General features: G+C 34.6%; 1 protein-coding gene across 4 annotated transcripts in view; it reads right to left on the reverse strand.

Annotated features, from left to right (window-relative positions):
• Positions 1 to 23,491, reverse strand: part of LOC143237252 (uncharacterized) — a 59,067-nt gene that overhangs the window by 4,203 nt on the left and 31,373 nt on the right. For all 4 annotated transcript variants that reach the window (XM_076476305.1, XM_076476303.1, XM_076476306.1 and 1 more), the window contains exons 2-3: positions 12,855 to 13,026; positions 3,976 to 4,208 (exon numbers count right to left, since the gene is read on the reverse strand). In XM_076476305.1, coding sequence (XP_076332420.1) covers positions 3,976 to 4,208; positions 12,855 to 13,026 — 405 coding nt within the window. The remainder of the gene's footprint in view (positions 1 to 3,975; positions 4,209 to 12,854; positions 13,027 to 23,491) is intronic.

Genomic DNA, 23,491 nt, shown 5'->3' on the forward strand with positions numbered 1-23,491 from the left:
ACGATTCATTACTTACTGTTGCACAAAAAATAACTGGAAAGAACCTCAGTATTTAGAAGATTCTATAGTATTGACAGAATTATTTCTCTATCCATGTTATTCAAGAAATTTTGTTACAGTCAGCAGATATTTAGAATTGTAGCAAACGCACTGTAGCTTTTTTAAAGGAACGCCATATATTTGCCAAAATAGATAACTTCAAAAAGTTTACACTAGAACTAGTACAACATACATATTCAAACGCATATTACACTAGACAACTACGGTATGTGTTAAACAGTGTTTTTTAGGCTACACTATATCAGAAATATGTTTTTGTACAGAATCTAAAACTAGAACAAGCTAATAGCTACGATTATTTCAATGAAGTGACTCCAGTTAACTAGGCATAACCGTGATGTGACCTATTTTTGATTTCACTAAGATACACTTTCATAATAAGACAACATAGATATAACATCATTACAAAAGTGATGTCACAACACTGATTGTTTGTTTGTTTTTGAAATTCGCGCAAAGCTACCCGAGGGCTATATGCGCTAGCCGTCCCTAGTTTTGCAGTGTAAGACAAGAGGGAAGGCAGCTTGTCATCATCACCCACCACCAACTCTTGGGCTACTCTTTCATCAACGAATATTGGGATTGACTGTCACATTATAACGTCCCAACGGCTAAAAGGGGCGAGTATGTTTGGTATGACTGGGATACGAACCCGCGACGCTCAGATTACGAGTCGAGTGCCTTAATCACCTGGTCATGCCGGCCTCACTGATTGTTCTCCATATACTTAAACATGAAAAAATTGCACTTTATTCAGTTATTAGTTTAGAGGAAAAAGTTAGTTCTTAGAATTTCTCACAATAACTAATTAGCACATGTACACATTCAAATCATTTGATGAATTTTACTGTATTTCATTCCAAATAAGATACGATTTAGTTATACAAACAACCAAATAGAATTCAAGTTTAACCGTCGTTTGACTAAAAAGCAAACATTCTACAAGCATTTCAAATAATAACACGTATAAAGAAATATAGCAACTAGAGAGGTTAACAAATGTAAGAAGTAAAAACGGGAGTGCGTCACTGGTCAAAAGGTCGTATTTAAAGGTTGTTTTAACAGACTACTTGATATGGATGTATTACAACTGTAACAATTTTGTTTCTTTTTAAAGTATAATTCTCGAACCCAAGTAGTGACGATATTTCATTGCCAAAGAATATTTCAAAAGAGCTGAGGAAAACAAACAGTCATTCGTTTCATAAATACTTCATTTATTACGGCCTTAGTTTCGGCTGTATATTGCTTCTCTTCGTTTTTCTCATTTCTGTAATTATGAAGTTTAACCAAGTATTAGTTATCTTAATAATGGCCCCCGAGACTACAAACTTGCAATGCTAAAACTGGGTTTCTTACGTTTATTCTTATTAGATTAAATTTCAATATAAACTTTCGTCCATATATACTCTTCAAAAAAAGAAACGCAAAAGGCAAAATATGAGACAAATTGTTAACAAGTTTATTCCGGGTAGTTCTGTATCACGTGTGAAACTTTGCACATTCACTGCTGAACATCCAAAATCTGCAAAGGCGAAGTCCACGCTCACTAGGTGAAGTTTAACGTCACTCAACGTCAATAGCGAGTATGCCCCCCGTGAGCATCAATAACTGCTTGGCACCTCCAGTCCATGGAAGCGATGAGATGACGAATCACATCCTGTGGAATGGCTGTCCACTCAGCCTGCAAAGCTGATGCAAGCTGAGGTAGAGTCTACGGTTGAGGTTGTCGCCGTCGCAGACGTCGGTCCAACTCGTCCCAAAGATGATCGATGGGATTTAAATCTGTTGACCTGGAGGGCCAGGGAAGAACGTTGATGTTGTGGTGTCTCAAGAAGGCAGTGGTGAGTCGGGCTGTGTGAGGACGGGCGTTGTCATGTTGAAAAACGTCGTTGACGTTCACCATGATGGGGTCTGTTCACATGGGGCCTAAGAATCTCGTCGACGGCTTGCGTACGGTCTGAACATAAAACGTGATTTATCGCTGAACCAAACATCCTCCACGCAGCCCTGGTATGGTCCACTGCAGCCGTGCTTGAAGCTGGGTAGGATGACGTCGCCTGCAGTGGTACGGTCCGGAAATCCTACGCAGCCCTGGTATGGTGACGTAACCGGATGTAGCGATCTTCTGCAGGCGTGGTCACACGAGGTCTGCCAGATCGTGGACGGTCACGAGTTGATCCATGTCGTTGGTGACGATTACATAGCCTTGTGATGGTGCTTGGGTGGACATTCACAGCTCTGGCAACATCTGATCGAGATTTGCCTGTTTCCAAGCGACCAATGGCGTTGTTGCGTTGTGCTTCAGTCAGTCTTGGCGTAACTGTATTGCGTGTCGGTGGCTTAACACTGAGCTATGAAAACCAAGAACCCGTCACTTTTATAGGGATTTTGCACATGTTGCACTTGCAGAACATGCAGATCTCTCAAACAAATGCGTTTTGGCGAAAAATCCGATGTTTTCCTCCGTTTTCAAAGTTCACAACTTTTATACAACTTAATACTTGTCATTTTGGTCTGACAATCAGTGCCTTAACACGTGTAACATCACATACTCTGAGCTTGTAACGTTATTACATATATTTCTCTTTAAAATAACAAAAATATCCCTTTTGCGTTTCTTGTTTTGAAGAGCATATTTTGAAGACCGTGGGAGATTTCTATGCAGATAAAAGTCGCCAAAAGTGAGATTATTTTCAACAACTAGAATTTATGCTTATACTTTTATTTATCGCTAAGCTTCAACCGATAACAAATTACTGTATATTAAACTCGTCGGTTGTTATTCTATTTAGTTCAAAGTGAGCAAAACTGGTGTACAAGGACTTAATTGTTCTGGTCACCTCTTGTTTTACACGATATACTTAATATGGCCAAGACCTATACACATATTTACAGTAACAATGAATTTGAATAAAACTACATTTGCTAAATGTATGCAGATATAGCTCATATATGGTAATTAATCTGTTAAGCGTATAATGGCGTCCTTTTTAAACTACCTCTCCGCGTTTATGGTCTGAATCACCAACCGTCAGGTGAATAAGTAATTTAGTGGATGATTGTATTCGTATCAAGATACATGATATTAGAACTCAACCCTTGCCGAATGTACACCCATACTGCCTTGGAATATTTGAAATGAAATTAACACTTTATTAACATTTAGATTATTTGTTTATTTTTATATGAGCTATAATAAGCTTTCTCAGTACAACTTTTGTACCACCCAGATAGCCATGAAAGAAATTAAACTAATATTTAACAGAATATATTGCAGGATAAACTATTCAGCTATGTGTGGGAGTGGAATGTGGATATCTGAGAAGGGTAAAATAAACAAGAAAATATAAATGTGGGAGATCAATTATTTGTAACATACGATTATAATCCTTACGTTTCTTTAATTCAGTTTAATGTCTGTACAAGACTAACAACACATCATTCAGTGCGATACTAATATATATGTGAAAATGGGTCATTTGGGTTGAGAAAATGTTTTACGTAGAGGAGTGAACAACGTTTCGACCTTCTTCGGTGATCGTCAGAATACATATATATTTTTCTCTACAAATGGGTTTTCTCGACGTCAGTAAGTGCGATACTAACCTTGAATGGACGAAAACTTGTTGAAACTTTCTTTTATTTGTAATAAAGACAGACTTTACTTGCAGAGAAAATAAAACGGGTATGAAAAACGTAGATTTGCTGCTCATAAGTACAGCCATTATTTTAACTACAACCTGGTTAACAAACAAACCGCACGAATAACTTCTGTTAACTTGTAATTTCGACATGATGAATCATTTCTGAGCTCGAGTTGAACGTGCATAATTTACTTACGTATAACTGGTGTGTTTGCTGTTATAATTCTGCTGTTATGCTATTGTATCTTAGAGCTTAGTGTATACTCACATAGAAGTACAGACCCACTTCTTGAACGGCTTTAGGCCCACATTTCACCCCTTCATCACAGCATCCAGTCTTTTCTGTACACCTGTGTAAGATGGTACATCTTGGAAGATGTTTCTTTCTGGGATCCGGATAGTAGTCCTTGATGTTCACAACATGAGGTTGAGGTGTCTGACAAGTTGCCGTCTGTCTGATCCGGAGAAAGTGTTCGTTGGCTCGTCGAATGTCCTCTAAGTCTAAAAGAAGTAAATATGTTATGTTTGTTTCTACCTGCATATCACTACTTTCTGGATTTCAAAATCAAGTACAGTTTAACCTAATCACCTATGCCGGAGTTCTTTCTTTGTATTCTACGAACAAAACTTTAATACAACATGCTTATGTAATCAATCCATAAATTAACTGTACTTCAAAACTCAGCAAAATTATCAAACTGCACAAAACAGCTGCATAAAATTAATTTTTAAGCTAAGTTGTTAATATAAAATATTTCTGTATTCAGCTTTTATTTTGTTTTACTTGCATGTATTTATTTTCCATAATGACGTTTAATGTTCCCGGGTTGAGTTTAACATTTTCGTTTTGTTTCTGTATCGTACAACTTGTTACAACTTATCAAATATTCTATATGTAAGTGATAAAAGTATGCGTGACTCACTGATAAAATATTTTAATTTGCACAAAAGAAAACTTTAATATTTATTGAACAAAAACATTCTTATGAAACATTCATAGTGATGGAGATGGTCAGTTACTTGTCATCACCTGACGGTTGTCAGAAATGAAAACTGAAGCATGTCTTCCGACAAGGGTGTGCAAGCCTTGATCGTAGTTTTATTTAAATTAAGAAGTGGGTACACCGTGAAGCCACAGCCTGTCATATTCTGTTTACTAAAAGATGTCATAAGCCACTATGTTTTGAGAGTATCTCCTCTCACGGTATCAAGCCTTTAATGAGACTATTTGACCGGTAGCTATGTAGAAACTCCTACGTGCTTGAAGAAAAAAAAGGAATAGTAACCTATTTTGAAACTATGAATTTATGAAAAAAATTCAATTTGTAGTTTCGAATACCAGTAAAAAAAAAATTTGTACAGTTCCTCCTATAGAAAGTATCCTGGTTGAGAGTCATTTTACCTTTTGTTTCACTTGCAAGAAAACGAATTTTAAATGTCATTGTAAACAGTAATGCACTGGGAACTAATATTAATCATAAGAAGAAAAGCATGTTTTAAAATAACGAAATATAATGTTTTTAGTTTTTGCTGATGTGTAGATAACAATAATACGATTTCCAACATTTCTTTACTACTATCAGGAGCATGACTTGTCGACAAGAATTAGCTTCCAGTAAGACAGTTGTTTCAAGCATGCAGTAAATGTGGTTAAACAATACTTGAGAGAAAAAAAGGCCGATGTAGTATTCTTAAGTATGGATCGGCCTGCACAAGATTAAGAAATTAATATTATCATAGCTGTGGAGGTTATCCGGCAGTCAATCAACTTGACCAAATTGTGGAAAACAATTTACAAAATATTTAGAATAATATTTCAGTCATATATTGATAAATTTACGATACCAAAGAGGGCTTTGTGGTCGAGGAGAGATAAGACATCTGTGATTTAACTTCTCAACCTCAAGATTTGTTCTTTGGTGTCTAAATTAGCAAAACTTGGAAATAAACGTTTGTTTAGTTGCACTAAGTTAACATGAGTAGTTATTTTGATAAAATCAGATAATGTAGAAAAATCATGGACCTTCAAATTAACGGAAACAACGAAATATAGACGGAAGGAGAATAAGTTTTAGAAAATTCTGAGGATAATTTAACACCTGGATACAATCACACCCAGATGAACAATAAAGAAAGTTATTCAACCTTCGAAGAATTAAGGCAATTGTCAATAACAGGGTGTCCATGGTAGCACATTGGCGTTAGTATGGGAAAAGAAAATTTAAATTAAGCTTAAAGTGTGAGGATCAATATTTTGTATAAAATAGGAACTATATAATAAATTCAAAAATAAAAGGTTTAAAACAAGAAATGTTTGAAACTTCAGATTTTTAGTGCTGTAAGTTTGTAAACTTAACGCCATCCCATCTAATTGAAAAAGGAATCTAAAGTGTAGTAAAATAAATGACTTTAAACAAACATTTCGAAATACTGAATGTGAGATGAACATTGTAAGTAAAGAAAATGAATGACTTAAAACTAGGCTAATTAAACAAGGAGACCGAAGTAGAGAGAATCAGATTTTCTGGGAAATAAACGAAAAATAAAAGGAAAATTATGAAGACGGAATAAAAAAAGCATTACTAAACTTCAAAATGAATGACGCTGAGAAAATACAGGTTATATGAGCACTGAAACTGGGGTAAATAATAGATGAGATATTATTGGAATTTAATAATAGTTGGGAAATTAAAATGCTTTTTAATAGAAGGCAAAGCAATTAAAAGAAAATAGTCAAAGGCTGCAAATGGAAGTTAGGAAGATTGAGTTATGAAACTAGACCGAAAAAAAGAATATTGAGAGAAAATGATTGAACTTGGTAAAGAAAACCTGGCTTTTCTAAATTACGATAAAATTTATTGTTAAAGTATGTGAAACACAGTATACACAAATACACAGAGAAAAGGATAATAAAACAGTGCTACTTAATGAGGAGAATACGTGTAGGTATTGGTAAGGGTCTAGAAGTTTTTATTCGTGAAACATTGAAAAACTGCATAGACATTGGAACTGTATGTCACTGAAGTTGATTAATGAATATGACATGAAACATGGAACGTGAAAAACAATAAATATTCGCTAAAGGTTTATAAATGTTATACAATGCATGCAATTACATTTGATTAATTTTGTAAGCTTCAGGAAGTATAGCTGTATATGCAAAAATTATCTAGCTGAGAAATGAGTATTTAAACACTCCATTTGGTGTTATTACGTCTAATGTGTTTACATCTGAAAACAACTTTATGCTTTCCTTTCGTTACATTACGCTATATGAACCAAAAATATTCAATTTCTATGAAAGCAGAAATGGAACTGAAACTTTAAATTAGAAAGTAATGGAATTAGAGATAAACTACGACAGCCCAAATACCATAATTATGAGAGATTCAAATATAGTAACAGAAAATAGCAAAATATAAGTTATGTAATTGAAAGAGAGGTCCTTTATTGGATTGAATTGGGATAAAGAAAATAAAGCAGAACTACATGTTCAGAGAAGAAATTCCAAGAAAAAAGGGTTCCCTCACTGGATTGAATTGGGATAAAGAAAATGAAGCAGAACTACATGTTCAGAGAAAAAATTCCAAGAAAAAAGGGTTCCCTCACTGGATTGAATTGGGATAAAGAAAATAAAGCAGAACTACATGTTCAGAGAAGAAATTCCAAGAAAAAAGGGTTCCCTCACTGGATTGAATTACCTCACTGGATTGAATTGGGAATAAAGAAAATGAAGCAGAACTACATGTTCAGAGAAGAAATTCCAATGATGCGATTGTGAAGAGTTTTGCTAATATATTTGTTGAAATGCTTAAGGCAATAAATTATATTTTTGCAAAGGAGGTAAAACTTATGTTAAGAAATGAAAATGGGAAATAATAGGTTTGTTTATTTTGAATTTTCGCGCAAAGCTACACGAGGGATATCTGCGCTAACCGTCCCTAATTTAGCAGTGTAAAACTGGAAGGAAAGCAGCTAATCACCATCATCCACCGCCAACTTTTGGGCTACTCTTTTACCAACGAATAGTGGAATTCACCGTCACATTATAACGCTCTCATGGCTGAAACGGCGAGCATCTTTGGTGGGCTTCGAACCTGCAACTGTGAGATTACAAGTCGATTGCCTTAACCACCTGGCCATGCCAGGTCACAAAAATAATAGGTATTTGCATCTTAAATTTGATATAAAATGTAAAGTTCAAAGTATTAGATGAAGCTATAATACAGCATTTTTTATTAAAATGTACGACAAGTATTCTGGATCAATGTTAAGAAATGTTTCAGTTATTTACATGATAGATTTAAAAAGTCAAAAAAGGCTTCGGCAAGAATTTATAATACAGAGTTGAAACAGCTTAGTAAGGAACTAAAAAAACTATTATAAAGAACTGGATACTTAATACTATTAAAATAATAACCAACGTATTTCATATGGAAGCAAATGATTAATCTATGATACTATTTACAAACAAAAAGTTGTACGCCTGTCACGCCGAAATCTTGTATAACTTATACGAAACGACGGCACTCTCCGGTGTGTCAAGCAAATTTGTTTATTAAGTTCTTCCAATCATTCATTTACATACATAAAATCGAACTCTTGCCTGTTTGCCCTATCCATATCAAACTTAGTACGGTCGTTTCTACGTGCCCAGAAGTAATACGGAGGGGTCAAAATTTTGTCTGCCCGTCTATCATTCCTATAATTTTGGGCATATAACAGTTACGTTAGATTTCAATGTAGGTAGGGATCGTGATGAATAATAAAATCAAGTCGGGTATACGCGCACATCACGCTTGGTATTGCTGGTGCATAAAATTCATAATAATTAGCTGAAATTCCCCATTACCTTTGCTTTGTTGTCAAGGTGACACACTGACACAGCATCACTAAATTTTGCTTGTTTCTTTCTTTGTTTTTTTAATTTCAAGCTACACGAGAACTATCTGTGTTAGTCGTCCCTAATTTAGCAGTGTAAGACTAGAGGGAAGGCAGCTAGTCATTACCACCCACTTCCAACTCTTAAGCTACTCCTTTATCAATGAATAGTGGGATTGACCGTCACGTTATAACGCTCCCACGGCTAAAAGGAGCGAGCATGTTTGGTGCGATGGGGATTCGAGCCCGCGACCCTCAGATTGCGAGTCAAGCGCTCTAATTTAAAGCCCATCTTGCAGTATATATGCTCGATTGACATGTCAGCAAAGTTATTCAGATAAACTCTGCCATGATTGAATGCAAATAGTCCTTCATTAGTTTCAAACGTGAAAAGCTTCCTCTCCATCTCCAAATACGACAGTTACAGGCACAGTCAGAAAAAAAAAAAAAAGTAATGTAAGACTAAGGTTTGTGAAAAGTCCAAAAACTTTTCGGCGTAGATACAGCTTCACATCTCCAGATTCGATATGACCACAAAAGCTGGTAAAGCAGTTGCAACCAATCCATTTTCGAAATTCAAGTCATCACAACTAATGTCACCCACTTTAAAGCCAGTTAACTGTCACAGGAAAGAAATCCTGTTTATAACCTTTCCTCTATCGACATCACTTGGAAATATGGTTATACATCATTTACTTCCCTCTGCTTCTCTGTTCTGAAAACGTTATCTAGATTATCCACTTAATGTGCGATTTCCATTGAAGAAGAATGAAATGATGCAAATCTCTCTAAACTCTTATACAAATTTAGGCATTTGCGAATTTCACTTCTAAGTATGTCCATTACTATATTAATTCACTGCAACACTGTGTTTCGCTGTTTAATTTGTAACAAATATACAACAAGAAACACTAGGAAGTGCTCTACAGAGATTTTCCCAAGACTCGGTGTCTCTGATATAGTCCTACTGTCCTTTTTTTTAGTTGTGTGATTTACAGAGTCTCGAGAACACCATGTAATTCAATAAATTGATATTGAAACGTGAACATTTTTCAATAAATCATCCCAGCAAGTATCTAATAGTTGTCTGACTAAGTTTGATAACATGCAGTTCGAATATGGACCAGTGGTGAGTAAAGGTGTAGATAACATACACAGGTGGCATCATCCTGAAAACATATCCCAAATAACACAGATGATGTAGCAGAATTTACTGAAGACCAATTTGGGATGCGACTGCCCCAAAGCATGAATAATTTGTTTGTTTAATATCTAACACCCTTTGTTGTTGCTTCTTCATATTACTTCCATTACAATAGCCCTGGTCTGTACCGTCTTCAGCATTGACTTAGATTTTAAACGTAGTCTAAAAATGTGTCGCATAAAGGCATCACCAGTAATTGTCTCAACAAGAAATCCAGTACAATGTTACAAAATTAACGCACCAACCGCTAACCGACAACTACAATTCACATTGTAATTAATAGTTATTCGTTTGATCGAACACTTGACATGTTGTCCATGTTCACAGCATAAATATACTTTGTGGTTTACTGGCATTTTCATCAACAGAATAAAGAGAGTGCTTCCCATTCCGAAGATGAATTCATTCTTAATGTCTTTATGAAGTAATCATATGCAAAACTCAAAATATCTCCGTTTACTTGCGTCTTTGTCCGCCGCATTCGCTACACAGATTATACTTCTTTCTCACGCAAAGGGGCAAAAAACGACAAACGATAATTTTACGGTTCACCTTCACATTATACGAAGTATTGGTAAGTTTGAGTTAACGTTTAATTTAGAATATCGCATTGTTAGCTTATCTAGCCATAAATAATTAACTATACATGTATTTAACCTCACACACAAGAGAAATGTATGCAAAATTACAATGTCGTGTGTAGAAAAAAAAGCGAACAGTAGGCCTAGCCTAAAAAAATTTGCTGTCTACCATAAAATATAATCTGTAAAAAGATTAAGTCTTACAGCATACTACCTTCTGTGCAAAATCAGATTAAAGTCAAGTCATTCAACGTATCTTATTCTACTTTTTGTCTCTGAGTAGTCTGATAGCTGGAAGTGGTAGTTGTTTTTTTTGAAACAATATAAAAAGTACAACATTGCATTTTGTTTGAAGTATATTTCATAATGCGAATACACTATTACATTCATGTTAAAGTAAATTTAACATAATATTACATATTTATTTATGTTTAAAACTAACATTGAAGGAGGAAGAAGGGAAATTCGACTAGTCTTATTCTATTCATCAGAACGAGTACTCAAACGTGTACAAGATAAATATTCTCGATAAGGACTTGTTTATCTTAACTAGCAAAGAAAAATAAAACATTTCGTTCATAAGAAAACCCTGATTTAAAACATGTTATTAGTTTATTTTTAAAAAAATAAACCTAAAATTGTCTATTTTCGTAAAATCACAAAATATTTTGTTACCTACAGAAATGTGGAACAGGGAAACAGAATAGTTTTCTTCGAAAACCCAGGCAATGCTATTAGTGATCTATGATTTCCCTTTTCTCTATTCTAGTCAGATGGTTATTCATTACAGGGTCAAACTTACCAGCAGTTCAACTTCATCGAGTAAAATTCCATTAATAGGATCATAAGGGCTTTCTTGAGCCCTACAAAAAGTCACACTATGTCCTGCCAAATGATAAACTGTGCAAATGGGTCTCGTTGGAACAAATCTTTAATAATTATTTTATATTAAAAATAGGGGTATGTTGACAGTGTCTAGTCTTATTGTCATCGCTATTTGGGACCTCTTCTGAAAAGTGTGTACCTTTGCTATCATCCAGTTGTTTGTTTTTTACCACAGCGCTGGCTCATCACATAACTCAATCACGCCTACCTTAGTTCCACCTAGCATTTATTCAGAATCAAGAATTTCGAAAGTTTAGTCTCGTATCTTAATATTAATGCACTTTTGTCTCTTGTGATATAAGAAATGTTGTTCATTTCATACAGGTTTCCAAATCTCTGTTGTTGGTTTTTTTTGTTTTGTTTTCCATAGGAAATCGACCTTCAGTGGCACAGCCGTATGTATGCGGACTTACAACGATAGAAACCGAGTTTCGATACCCGTGCTGGGCACAGAACAGACAACTCCTTGTGTAACATTGTGCTTAATTACAAACAAACAACATATGAAATCCAGAGTTTAACACTGCTTGGATACGTATGAATGTTTCATTACTGCATTTTTTCTCCCCATTAATAAATCCACGCACTAGGAATGAACCTCCACCTTTTCAAACAAATTACACATTATAACTATACTATGAATGCAATACTATTCCTCAAATTTAGATGCAACTTTCTAGTTTAGTCTATTGCTCTTTCCAGTGCAAAACCAATCGACGGGCATAATTAATCGAACACATATGAATGTGCCACATTTGACACAAGCAATAGTACTATGACGAATTTTCATATTTATTTTCTATTATAAAATGTAGATATGAGAAGTTGTTTAGCTTCGGAGATTGTCCATGACAGTTACCCTGATTGCTCCTCTATAAAACCGATGGTACACTCCTGTTAATAATTTATGTGGTTTCTCAAAGTTAAACAGTCATATGCGTACGTTTTATGTGAAATAAAATCCATTTATAGTATTCAAAATGAAAACATGAAGTTAGGTTCTTGTTTTCCTAAATTATAAGCATGCCTTAATGCTCCAAAAGCAGCATACAGAACTGATGTTTAAACTTACTATCGTACTAAATTTTAAACTTTATATTACTACCAGTAAACAACAGTACTATTTCATTTTTCCTGTAATTTATGCATTTACGTTATTCTTATAATAAACAGTTTCGGCACACCACGGCCAGGTGGTTAAGGCGCTCGACTCGTAATCAGAGGGTTGCGGGTTCGAATCCCCGTCACACCAAAGATGCTCGCCCTTTCAGCCGTGGGGGGTTATAAGTGACTATCAGTCCCACTATTCGTTGGTAAAAGAGTAACCCAAGAGATGGAAGTGGGTGGTGATGACTAGATGCCTTCCGTCTGGTCTTCCACTACTAAATTAGGGACGGCCCAATTTAACCCTCGTGTAGCTTTGCGCTAAATTCAAAAACAAAGAAACAAAAATTGTTTAGCATCATCAGAAACTTGTGAAACATTTTACCTCATTTGTAAGGCAGGTAAGATTTCATTCATTATATACACAACTCTACATAACTTTAAAAATATCGTGAAATGTAGCACTTATTGATTTAAATTACATTGACTTACCCTGACGGATGTCATATTCAACAGTGGCACGTTGGAGATCTGTCGAGTTTCGCTTTGGACCGCTCGCTCTTCTTTCTGTACCGTTATAACTTCTGTAATACTGTTGAAAAGACGACGAAGAAGCTACTTCGGCCTTTCTCGAAGATTGGTACATGTACCATTTGGAATCGTTCTAATACAAAAAGAACAACTTATTAGGCTACTATTTAGCTATAGTTTCTTTTTAATTCCTTAACATAAAATATCCTGGTGGATCCAGGGCGGGGATTATGCAACTCCTTCTCTCATGGATTACCAAACAAAAGGTGCGCTTTTACCAACTAAAGAAATTGAATTTTTAGGAAGGTTTTATAAGCTGGTTGAAGGGCACTTCACCTTTACTATAAATACCTGGATACTTCCCTGTATTTTAGCAATAGAAAACAAAGTAAGCTTGCTTAAAGAACAATGTAGAACAATTAATAGGTAACTATTTCCTCCAGTACCAAAACTAATATATGGGGTTTCACTTAAACATAGAATTATCGAACGATTCCTTGTGGGCCTTTACCGACTGTATAAAATATTTTCTAGCCTATTTATGCATACAACTGTTTTGGTCCGTGACTGTTTATTAATTAAATATTCCTAATAACAAGCCAAGTACCCACATAAATCAATATTGAAATAAACACCACTATTTACAGCTGTGGTCCCCTAGGCATTTTACATACAACATAAGTAATTTGAACAAATATTCATAATTAGTTCTTTACAATGAATGTTTAACAGACAAAAAGGATAAATTACTCCCTATTAGCCCAAAACAACAAAGAGATAAATGAGGTTTAAGTTGACCGAGTTTATTTTTGTTGCTGAATTTTTGTGTACATGAATTACTCTTTGATAATATTTTGTGGAAAGTATGAATTAAGGGGGAGAGTATAAAGTTAAAATAATCCTGAATGTATAGTCTTCCAAAATTACGTTTAACAATGCTTGTATTGTAAAACAATTACTTGTACATTTGAAAATGGTAAAAAGTGTTAAAACTTAAAATTTAAGTTTACTAGTGAAATGTTAAAAACTAAGAGCCAAGTTCTATCAGGCTTGAAAAAGCGTAAACCAATTATTATTCTGGAAATGTACAAGAAGCTATGGAACTTCTATCATACTTGAAACCAAGAAATAATCATCCCTCTTGGGCACACTCAGAAGGGAAAGATTGATTTGGAAAAAATTTTCACCGAACAGATTTTTTTTAGGTTACAAACTTCACTTAAAAATTACTTACTAGTAAAGTACTTGTGTTAGTTAATTTTTTTTATTGTAAATACCAATATGAATACCAAAACTTCTAAACATAAATATGCCCTCACGAAGAATTATGAAATAGCTTAACAACGGAAATATGCGCCAGTCAAATGTTGTTCAGTGTCAGTCTTGTATAATATTGCAAATCGTAATGTCTGTCCGAGCGTCTGTCTGTCTCCCGTTTAAAAACTGCGTGCGTAAGCAAAGCTCAAAATTCACTTCTTTAAATGACAGAATAATAGACATGAATAATGTTTATTCAAAATTTTATTTCGCAAGAAGGTAATTTTACACTAAACTGTTAGGAACTTATTACACTATCATTCCCGTTTCAAAGTGTGACGTAACTTAAGAATAAAAATGTATATTTACTTTGTGTTATTCATAGTTGAGTGGCTCTTAACGTGACTGAAATGCTTAACAATTACCTTTCGTGGTGGGTGGTATAAGTAGCTGAGTTCTGGCTCTAAATGAAACCAAGAGTGCAACAAAATTAACCTTTTAAAGTCCATGAAATAATTTAAATTAATAGATTAACTTAAAACATTCTCATCACTTGGGAGAGGTACTTTTGCTTGGTTATATAAAAGCAAAAAACTATGTATTTGTATCTCTTTGTTAACCTGAAGATGACCTAGGAAGGTTGAAATGCTGTTCTATGCTTATCAATAAAAGAGTTGACATTTTCTCAATCCAAACGAGCCGTTCTGAGATACATGTGTATCTGTCTGTTTGTTCATTATCTAACTACTCCTAGTTCGCTGGATCAATCTGAAACAAACTTTGTGGGATGATAGTTTGTAACAAGAGACATGCTATTAAAACAACCCTCTTTATCACCCAGTTACTGTTTTTTTTATCGAGCATGTAGTATCTTTTTTACTCAAGTTAAAGTTAACCATATACATAAGTGGCGCCACGTTCTAACACACACACACGATTTTTTTTCTGTAAAACAATATACATGTTTTTTGTTTTGGAATTTCGCACAAAGCTACTCGAGGGCTATCTGTGCTAGCCGTCCCTAATTTAGCAGTGTAAGACTAGAGGGAAGGCAGCTAGTCATCACCACCCACCGCCAACTCTTGGGCTACTCTTTTACCAACGAATAGTGGGATTGACCGTCACATAATACGCCCCCACGGCTGCAAGGGCGAGCATGTTTAGCGCGACGCGGGCGCGAACCCGTGACCCTCGGATTACGAGTCGCACGCCTTACGCGCTTGGCCATGCCAGGCCAACAATATACATAAACGTTATATATATCTCGAAGAGTGTGATAGTGCTCTCTATAGTGAAATGCAGTGAAAAATATAATTGTTATCACTATTGCAATAACACACAAACTCAACTAAAATTTCTACTCCCACAGCCACCATAAGGCTGATAAGAAGAGCCACTTTCTAGTTTGACCAGTGACAACAACTTCGGTCTGTAAGACACTTCTGCGGCCAATGACCGTCAGTTAATCATGCGAAACGCTGTAGAAGGACATTAAGAGTCAGGTGTTGAAAGAAGGTAACAGAAAGCACCCATACCACCATCACACTTGATCGCTGATCCTTAATACAAAGTTACCCTGAATATCGCACGGTGTATACCATGTTTTAAGTATACATAGCTTATACAAAACATATAGAAGGAGTAATAATGAAGTGTAGTAATATATTGTAAATGAATTGTGAAAAAATAAGATTTTAATATGTTACTTATCATAACATCCACCAGGACAAAGGTTGTTGTTTTGAATTAAGCACAAAGCTACACAATGGGCTATCTGTGCTCTGCCCACCACGAGTATCGAAACCCGGATTTTAGCGTTGCAAGTCCGCGGACATACCGCTGAGCAATTAGGGGGCCCAGGACAAAACACGGTACATGAGCTGAAAAAAAATACAGGAATAAAAATAAAACAAAGAAATTGTTCTAAATTGTTCCTTTAAAAAATCGCAAAAATTCCATATTTAACCTCAAATTAAAGCAGGAGAGAAACGGTTTGTTTGTTAGATGACTGAATGAAACACGTACACGAAATGTAAAACTTCCAACCGTTAGTTAAACTAACTGTATATCAAAAAAATTAAAAAACAAAATATTTAAAAATGTATATGAAATTCTGGTTTTCACTTAGCATCGGATGCAAATATAGTAATCCACGTTGTCCTTGCGAATTTATTTACCCATGAACTCTAACACAGATTTTGCCCCAAGGGGATATCCTCAGCTAAACTGTTTGGCCCTTCTCCCAAGGAGACACTAAAAGGGATTAAATCGCGCCTGCAAGTTCACCAAGGTATGATGGAGGTCTATGAATAGGTTTTTTGTGGTCACTGAACCCGAACTTGGCATCTTATTTATCTATCTGTAGCAAGAAGCGCCATGTTTAAAATTATGTTTGGTGTGGTGTTTTATGGTTAAAGACCTGTTCATAGTCTAGCAAGACTAAATGTAGTCTTCGTGCTCAGATATCACGAGAAGTTATATTAATAACGCTTAGTTTTCGGATAGAGACCCTCCTTGAGGTGAGTATGGAAGCAATTTATGTTAGTGAAAAAACTATAGGTACGTCAGGGTCCTTTATGAATCATGAGGAGGGGCGTTGAATCATGCCGATGCATATAATTTGCAGTACACTAAGCACGGCAAAAACTCTGAGATAAAGTATTCTTTAAGTATATACAAACCTACCTGATAAGTGTTTGTAAAGAAGTCTTAAAGCATACATTGTTATTCATAAGTACAAAACTAGTTCATAATATTACTCGAAAGTCACAAATCAACATAAAATTAATTCGTAAGGAGCTGATTTTAAGATTTATACAGTAAGTTTATTTCGCTTTTTGTTTATTTTTTTTTTTATAAATAACTGAAAACTATTTTCATACAAGACTGCCATGCTCTTCAGTAGTTCTTTTTTTCTACATGTTCTACGATTTAATAAATACAATAAAAACGAAACAAAAAATACTTGAAACTCAGTACGTGTTTCATTTTGATAAAAGAAAAGAATGTTCAACAGTTATACATTAATACAGCTTAAATACCATCGAAATACAAAGCAGCTTAAAGAAAAAATGCAGTAAGTACAGAAAGGCACGCTGTATGAGAAATAAAATATTCCAAAACACCCACGCGCACGTGCAGCGCCTTAGTCCGAAGCGTACATTCAGTATATATATTGAGGTCAATCGATGTTTGTGTGCTGCTGGTGACATCACGGATACATTTATCTAACTAACAATCGTAAATTTCGAGGCGTTTCTCAGGGGGTCGACAATAACCGAACTTAATACAAGGAATACGAGGTGTAAATGAAAATGTAATAACATGTCCGACAGGTTTAACCCTGTAATACTTCGTCTACCCCCGTGTTTTCACACCATAATGATTATTACCTTAGCCACCGAAGGTCAACAAAGATTGTGTGTGCGTGTCAGCAAAATTTCTCGAAAATGGCTTAATAGATTTCAAAGAAAGTCAAAGTCAGTACACACTTGGCTACGATCACACTTAGAAAAAAAATCCACAAAAAAGTGGATTGCGATGTTTTTGAGGAGAGGAGGATAACGAGTAGGACAAACTCAAATCCTCAGTCTCGCAGGTTAACTCAGTTAATATCTTTACGAAAGTTACTGTAGTGATAACCTTCGTCACTTAAGGTTTTGTTAAAAAGGTAAACAACCGACGTCCTTACTACACGCAAGAGAAATTTAGATTTCGGTGACACTATCAAACTGAATATTTTTATTAATGTTTATTTTAGTGCTCAATACTTGGCCTACCGATTGCCCCTAATTAAACTTCTCCTCCAGTCTCAGATATTAGCAAATAATACGGGTAACTGATGAATACCACAAAGACCGTGATTTGCCAGCCTTTTTTTTTTTTTGTGGCCTTGGCAGCAAACTTCAAAGACGATTTGGCGGTTCCGATCAAACAAGGTTACCAGGTACATGGTCAGGACTGCTTTACAAGTTTCTTTGACTCTTATAAACGACGATTATCATGTTTACTGCGATGCGGAGCACTGTTTAAAGCAAAGTTGGAAATAAAATAGGCAATGTTTGCTACCACTTGTTATAGATATATTTGTTTATGACAGAGATAATATCATATAACCCACTTAATATCTAGTTACACTTCGCAACGCCCCCAGGGGAGTTATTTAGGGGCACTACGGTATTTACTAGTCATGCAAACACGTGCTACAGGAAGAGAATAATTACATAAAATTAATATGAAGTTTCACCCTTTTCCTTAATTATAAAGAAAACAAAAATTAATAAGTAATTACATTGTCCACGTGACATGCTTTTTGTTGTAGTTCTTATTTATCTTACCCCACATTTCTTAGTCCAGATCTGTCCATACAAACAATACAATTAAACAGCTAAATTGCGAGAGGGAAAACTTAAAAACGGCAAGAATTATCCCACATTTCCTCTAGCGATTTTAAATGGTACCAAGTCCATTACTTCCTTCTGTAAAGTTTCCTTCAAACCTGTACTTTAATACATCAAGAAAGGCGTATCTTAAAGTTTATGTATATAAACAACAATTAAATCCATAACTTAACACATTAGGTTACTAAAAAACTCGTTTGTTAAAAGATGCTACCGTTTAGGGCAGTCCTAAATTGATGGCTATTTGAAGAATGTTACTTATTTGTTGGAAAAACTTCCGTCACCCAAATATGAGCTACACAGATAATATAAAAAAAAGTACCTAATTTGCACATTTCCACTTGTTTACCATGTACTGCGAGAAAAAGCATTATTATTATGAAATATTTAAGAAATAATAATTCGCCGATACTGTCATCTAATTGACCAATAATTTCTCTTGAGCAAATGAAATAAAATTTGTTCGTTAGTCAACGGTTTGTCGTTTTGGTGTCTTTTCTGTTGTTTGCATCTTAGTCTTTCTAGTTTTTTTGTTGTGGACAGAGACAAAAATATCTGCCACAACAAAATTAGATAATCGATTCGAGTATAAGGAAATCTCAAATTTCTTGCAATGTTCTCTATATTTAGTTGATGCCTTTGAAAATTCCATTTATTAGCACACGTTATATTGACATTGTGGCCTGTCAAGGAGTTTCTAAAACTCTATTATTATAGAAACACTTATAGAAAACAAGACAACAGGTAAGACCATGATAAGGTGTACTCGTTTAGAAGGAATATAGTTACTTGAAGCCGTTTCTGTGTCAGTTGTCTTAGCAATGGAAATCAGAATACGATAGGTTTATCACTAAAAAATGCTAGAGCTACCAAATACTTGTTACTTATACCAGAGGAAGCTTGGACAAGCTGCATATAAAAGTGATCAGACGTCAGCTTCCTTAAACAGTGGTCATCCCTCAACTATCTATAACCATACCATGCGGCGGATATTAGCAAACAAACACTCAGAAAACTGTTTATTTTTTTCGAAAATGTTATTTGTTTTTAGTTAAAAACAAAAATGCTCAATGGGCTATTTATGCTGTGCCAACCACGAATATCGAAACCCAGTTTTAAGCGTTGTAAGTCTTCAGACTTATCACTGTGTCACTGGGAGTCAAACAAGGAAGAACGACTCCAATTGTGCTTAATGAACATTAACTGATTATAAAATTTAAGTGTAGATGTTCTGGTAAATCGCACTTTTCTTTACCGACAATATGTTCGAAATATGAGAACAGTTAACTCTTCTGATATAGGGAACGATTTGCTTCCTCTGCGTAATTAATTAACATTAATAGTGTACCTATACTTTGGTGACCATATCAAACTCACAATAAAAATTTTCACCGTCATGAACAACAAATCTACGAGTTGTTAACAGTTGTATTCAGGTTTTTGAGTACGAAAAAAAATCTTCTTAGAGCATTTTGTTTGGAGTACTGAGCGATCCAAAACATTAGTTAATCCCAGTGTATCAACCCTTAATGTTATACTTCACCAAACCGTTTTAAAGGTCACAACACTGACTTTGATATTCTTCCTACACAATCATAATTCAATTAGGTATTTCTAATTGAAACCTACATGTCAAATTGGTCACTGTAATCTTCTGTTCATATTTGTAAACCAGTTACATACCATATTCCTTTACAAGTTGGCAACAATCAAAATATATATTCCAACATCTTGGAGATTAGGGAATGCAGATTCCAGTACAGGGATCTTAATAAAAAGGTTATTGAAATGATATACCTTAAGTGCCTATAAACACCTGCAAAATCTTTTCAACAAAAAAAATGCATTTTATGATATCGGTTGGACGCTAAAAAGGAAGCACTTGCATTTAATATTTTTTGTATATCTTTACTGCATAAAGGAATGTTTTGATTTCCCACTATAATCCAAAGTAGGGCTTCAGATAAATAGCTAACTACGTGTTAAATAATGCGAACTTTAACACAATAACATTTTATTTTTAGTTTGACTAACTAAATGTCACATAATAACTAATATAGCTGCTAATATGAAGCCAATTTCAAATTGATTCATCTCAGCTTATGTTTTTTTACATTGTGACCCGGCATGGCCATGTGATTAGGGCGCTCGTCTCGCAATCTGAGGGTCGAGAGTTCGAATCCCCTTCACACCAAACATGCTCGCCTTTTTAGCCATGGGAGCATTATATAATGTATGGGCAGTCCCCCTATTCTCTGATAAAAAGAGTATCCCAAGAACTGGTGATGACTAGCTGCCTTCCCTCTAGTCTTACATTGCTAAATTAGGGACGGATGAAATGCAAACCAAACTAGACTTTTACATTGCAACTTTATATTAGTGTCGATGTACTTTAATTTTCAGAGTTCGTCAGCTTTTCAACATATGTGATTGTATAAGAATAAAGATACACAACGGGCTATCTACACTACGTACTGAGCTCTGTATTTGAGGGCTACTTCATCTGTATGGCGCTAGGAAATTCTAATACGTTAACTGAGATAATCCAAGAAGTTGTTCTATTTAGAGCAGCACACTAATTAAAGCAAAATGAAAAACGAAACTGTTCCTTTGAATTTGGGAGCCATGAAACATTTCCTTCAAGAGTCATTAGTCAATGAATGTCTAATCAACAAAGTCTAAAACATTCAAAATCCAAAGCAAAGTACACAACTTTTCTTGAAAGATTACTTTAGTAAGTAAAGGCATACTTTTCATACAATGTTTCTTGGTCATATAAGTTATATAATCCCCGCATACAACAAATACGTTGTAGTCCTTTCAAATACGCTACCTACTTTGAATTTTGCAATATGGTGTTGCAATGAGCAATGAAAACCCACTGTTTATTCTATTGTCTTTCAATGTACAATAACAAGTGTTAAAATAATTTTACAACAGTACACTTCTGTGCATCTAATGTATTTCTCAAATTGCTACAACAATTGTAGAAACAAATATTCTAAATACATTTATTCTATTAAATTTGCAGTTTAGTCTTGATATTCTAAACTTGTGAATAAAAAAGTTATTTAATAATTACACAAGTTAAGAATAAGTTTGCAGCCTACATTAAAAGTTACTAAAATTAATTAAGGAACAAAAAATACTATTATATAAATTTTACGTCCACAAACTAACAGAAAGCCAAATTCTAGTAATATATTAGCTCTTTTGGTGCAGCTTCACGCTAAAGAACACGTTTCTAGATTAAAATGTATAATATATTGCATATACATGTGTATATAAAAATCAACAATAGATTTAATGCCTTAAAACACATATAAACATTTACTTTGTACACATCAGTTGTTCTGATTGGTTGGTAGTTCGTTTGGTGTTTTATGGCGCAAAGTATCTAGGCTATCTGCGTCAAACATCCGGTAAAAAGTTAAAGTACAATTATTAAAATTCATTAAAAGAAATTGAGGTAAAACAAAACAAACTTTAATTGTTGAACTAAAAACATAAATAACATTAAATCCAATTTTTACATTTGATCTACAGCGGTAAAAGAAAAACTACAGTAATACAAGTTGTAAAGGACTTTCTGTTAAATAATTGTAAATATTATAACTCGCCTGGATGACTAATTGTTCTGATAGTGACATTTTGTTCACTTCTGATAAAAGAAATTTTCCAGAAATAAATGAAAGAAAATTTCGTTTTCATACTATTTTAACCATTTTTTCTGCCTGTTTCAAATTAAACTCGCACTCACTAAAATCTGGCAATTTTCGTGAAATATAATGTTTAATTTTTTGAACTGTAATAATGTAACTGGTATTACTTTACTTGCTCGAAATAGCTACAACAACATTAACTACCATTATACGAACTCGTAATGACCGTTAATTACGGATACTTGCCTACAGCTATATAAGATCTATCTACTCCAGTCGTCAAATTATTAGAACTGATAAACTGAGACGAAAAACATTTAGCCGAAGGCACCCACTTAGAACTCTAAGGTAATATTCTGTATAAGGATTTTACCATCACTATTGTGGCTCCCACGCGACGAAAAGTTGGGATGGCGATTTTGCGGAAGTGAGACGCAAACCATGGATCCAAAGCCTTATTTACCATCTAATAGAAATGTTTGAAACTTTTTCTAACATATTTAAACCTTACAAATTATTCTCTTGTCGTCCTCTACAGCTTGATAATTAATTAATTGTTAAGAAAAGAGTGTCTTGGAATATTCCAAGTGCACAGACAACTGTAATATTTATGGGCATTGAAAGGGTTTCGTAAGAAAAACAACTTCCAAGTTAAAGGCGAAATCTAAAAGCTTTATTATAGAAGAAGCTGTTTTTATCTCTCATTTTGGTAGCATGAGGGTCAATATTACAATAAAAATAAGGTATCTCACTTGAAAAACGAAAGAAATAGGAGTTTTCTTCCTATTCAATAAGCCATTACGTTCTACCTTCTTTGAAAATACTTTAGTTTGAGTTTAGTCAGAAAACAGAATATGTGGGTACATCACTGTATGTCAACTTGAAAATTACACTAGGAAGCAACAGAGGTGTGCAGAAGTCTATTCCACCTTTATAAACAAACCTATACTGTAGTTTATTTATAAGCCTTTCATAAAAAAGAAAATCTTGTACGCTTTTTAATACACACAAACAAAAAAAGAGTAAATGGACATTAATCAGGCGAGATTACTTAAGGAACAGATAAATCAGTGGAAACCGACTGAAAACACACCGAACTGATGTTAAATATTAAATTATTACAACCATACTCTTTATCGTCGTCAAACATGTCACACAAACTTGTTTGGCACCTGGCGGATTCTGTAACAAAGTTCCCGGACTTAGGGCTGTTACATTTTGGTACCTGAATTTCTTTTTCTGTTTTGAATTTCGCGTAAAGCTACACGAGAGCTAACTG

This window comes from Tachypleus tridentatus, chromosome 13 (assembly GCF_004210375.1).
Source record: "Tachypleus tridentatus isolate NWPU-2018 chromosome 13, ASM421037v1, whole genome shotgun sequence".
Lineage (NCBI taxonomy): Eukaryota > Metazoa > Arthropoda > Merostomata > Xiphosura > Limulidae > Tachypleus > Tachypleus tridentatus.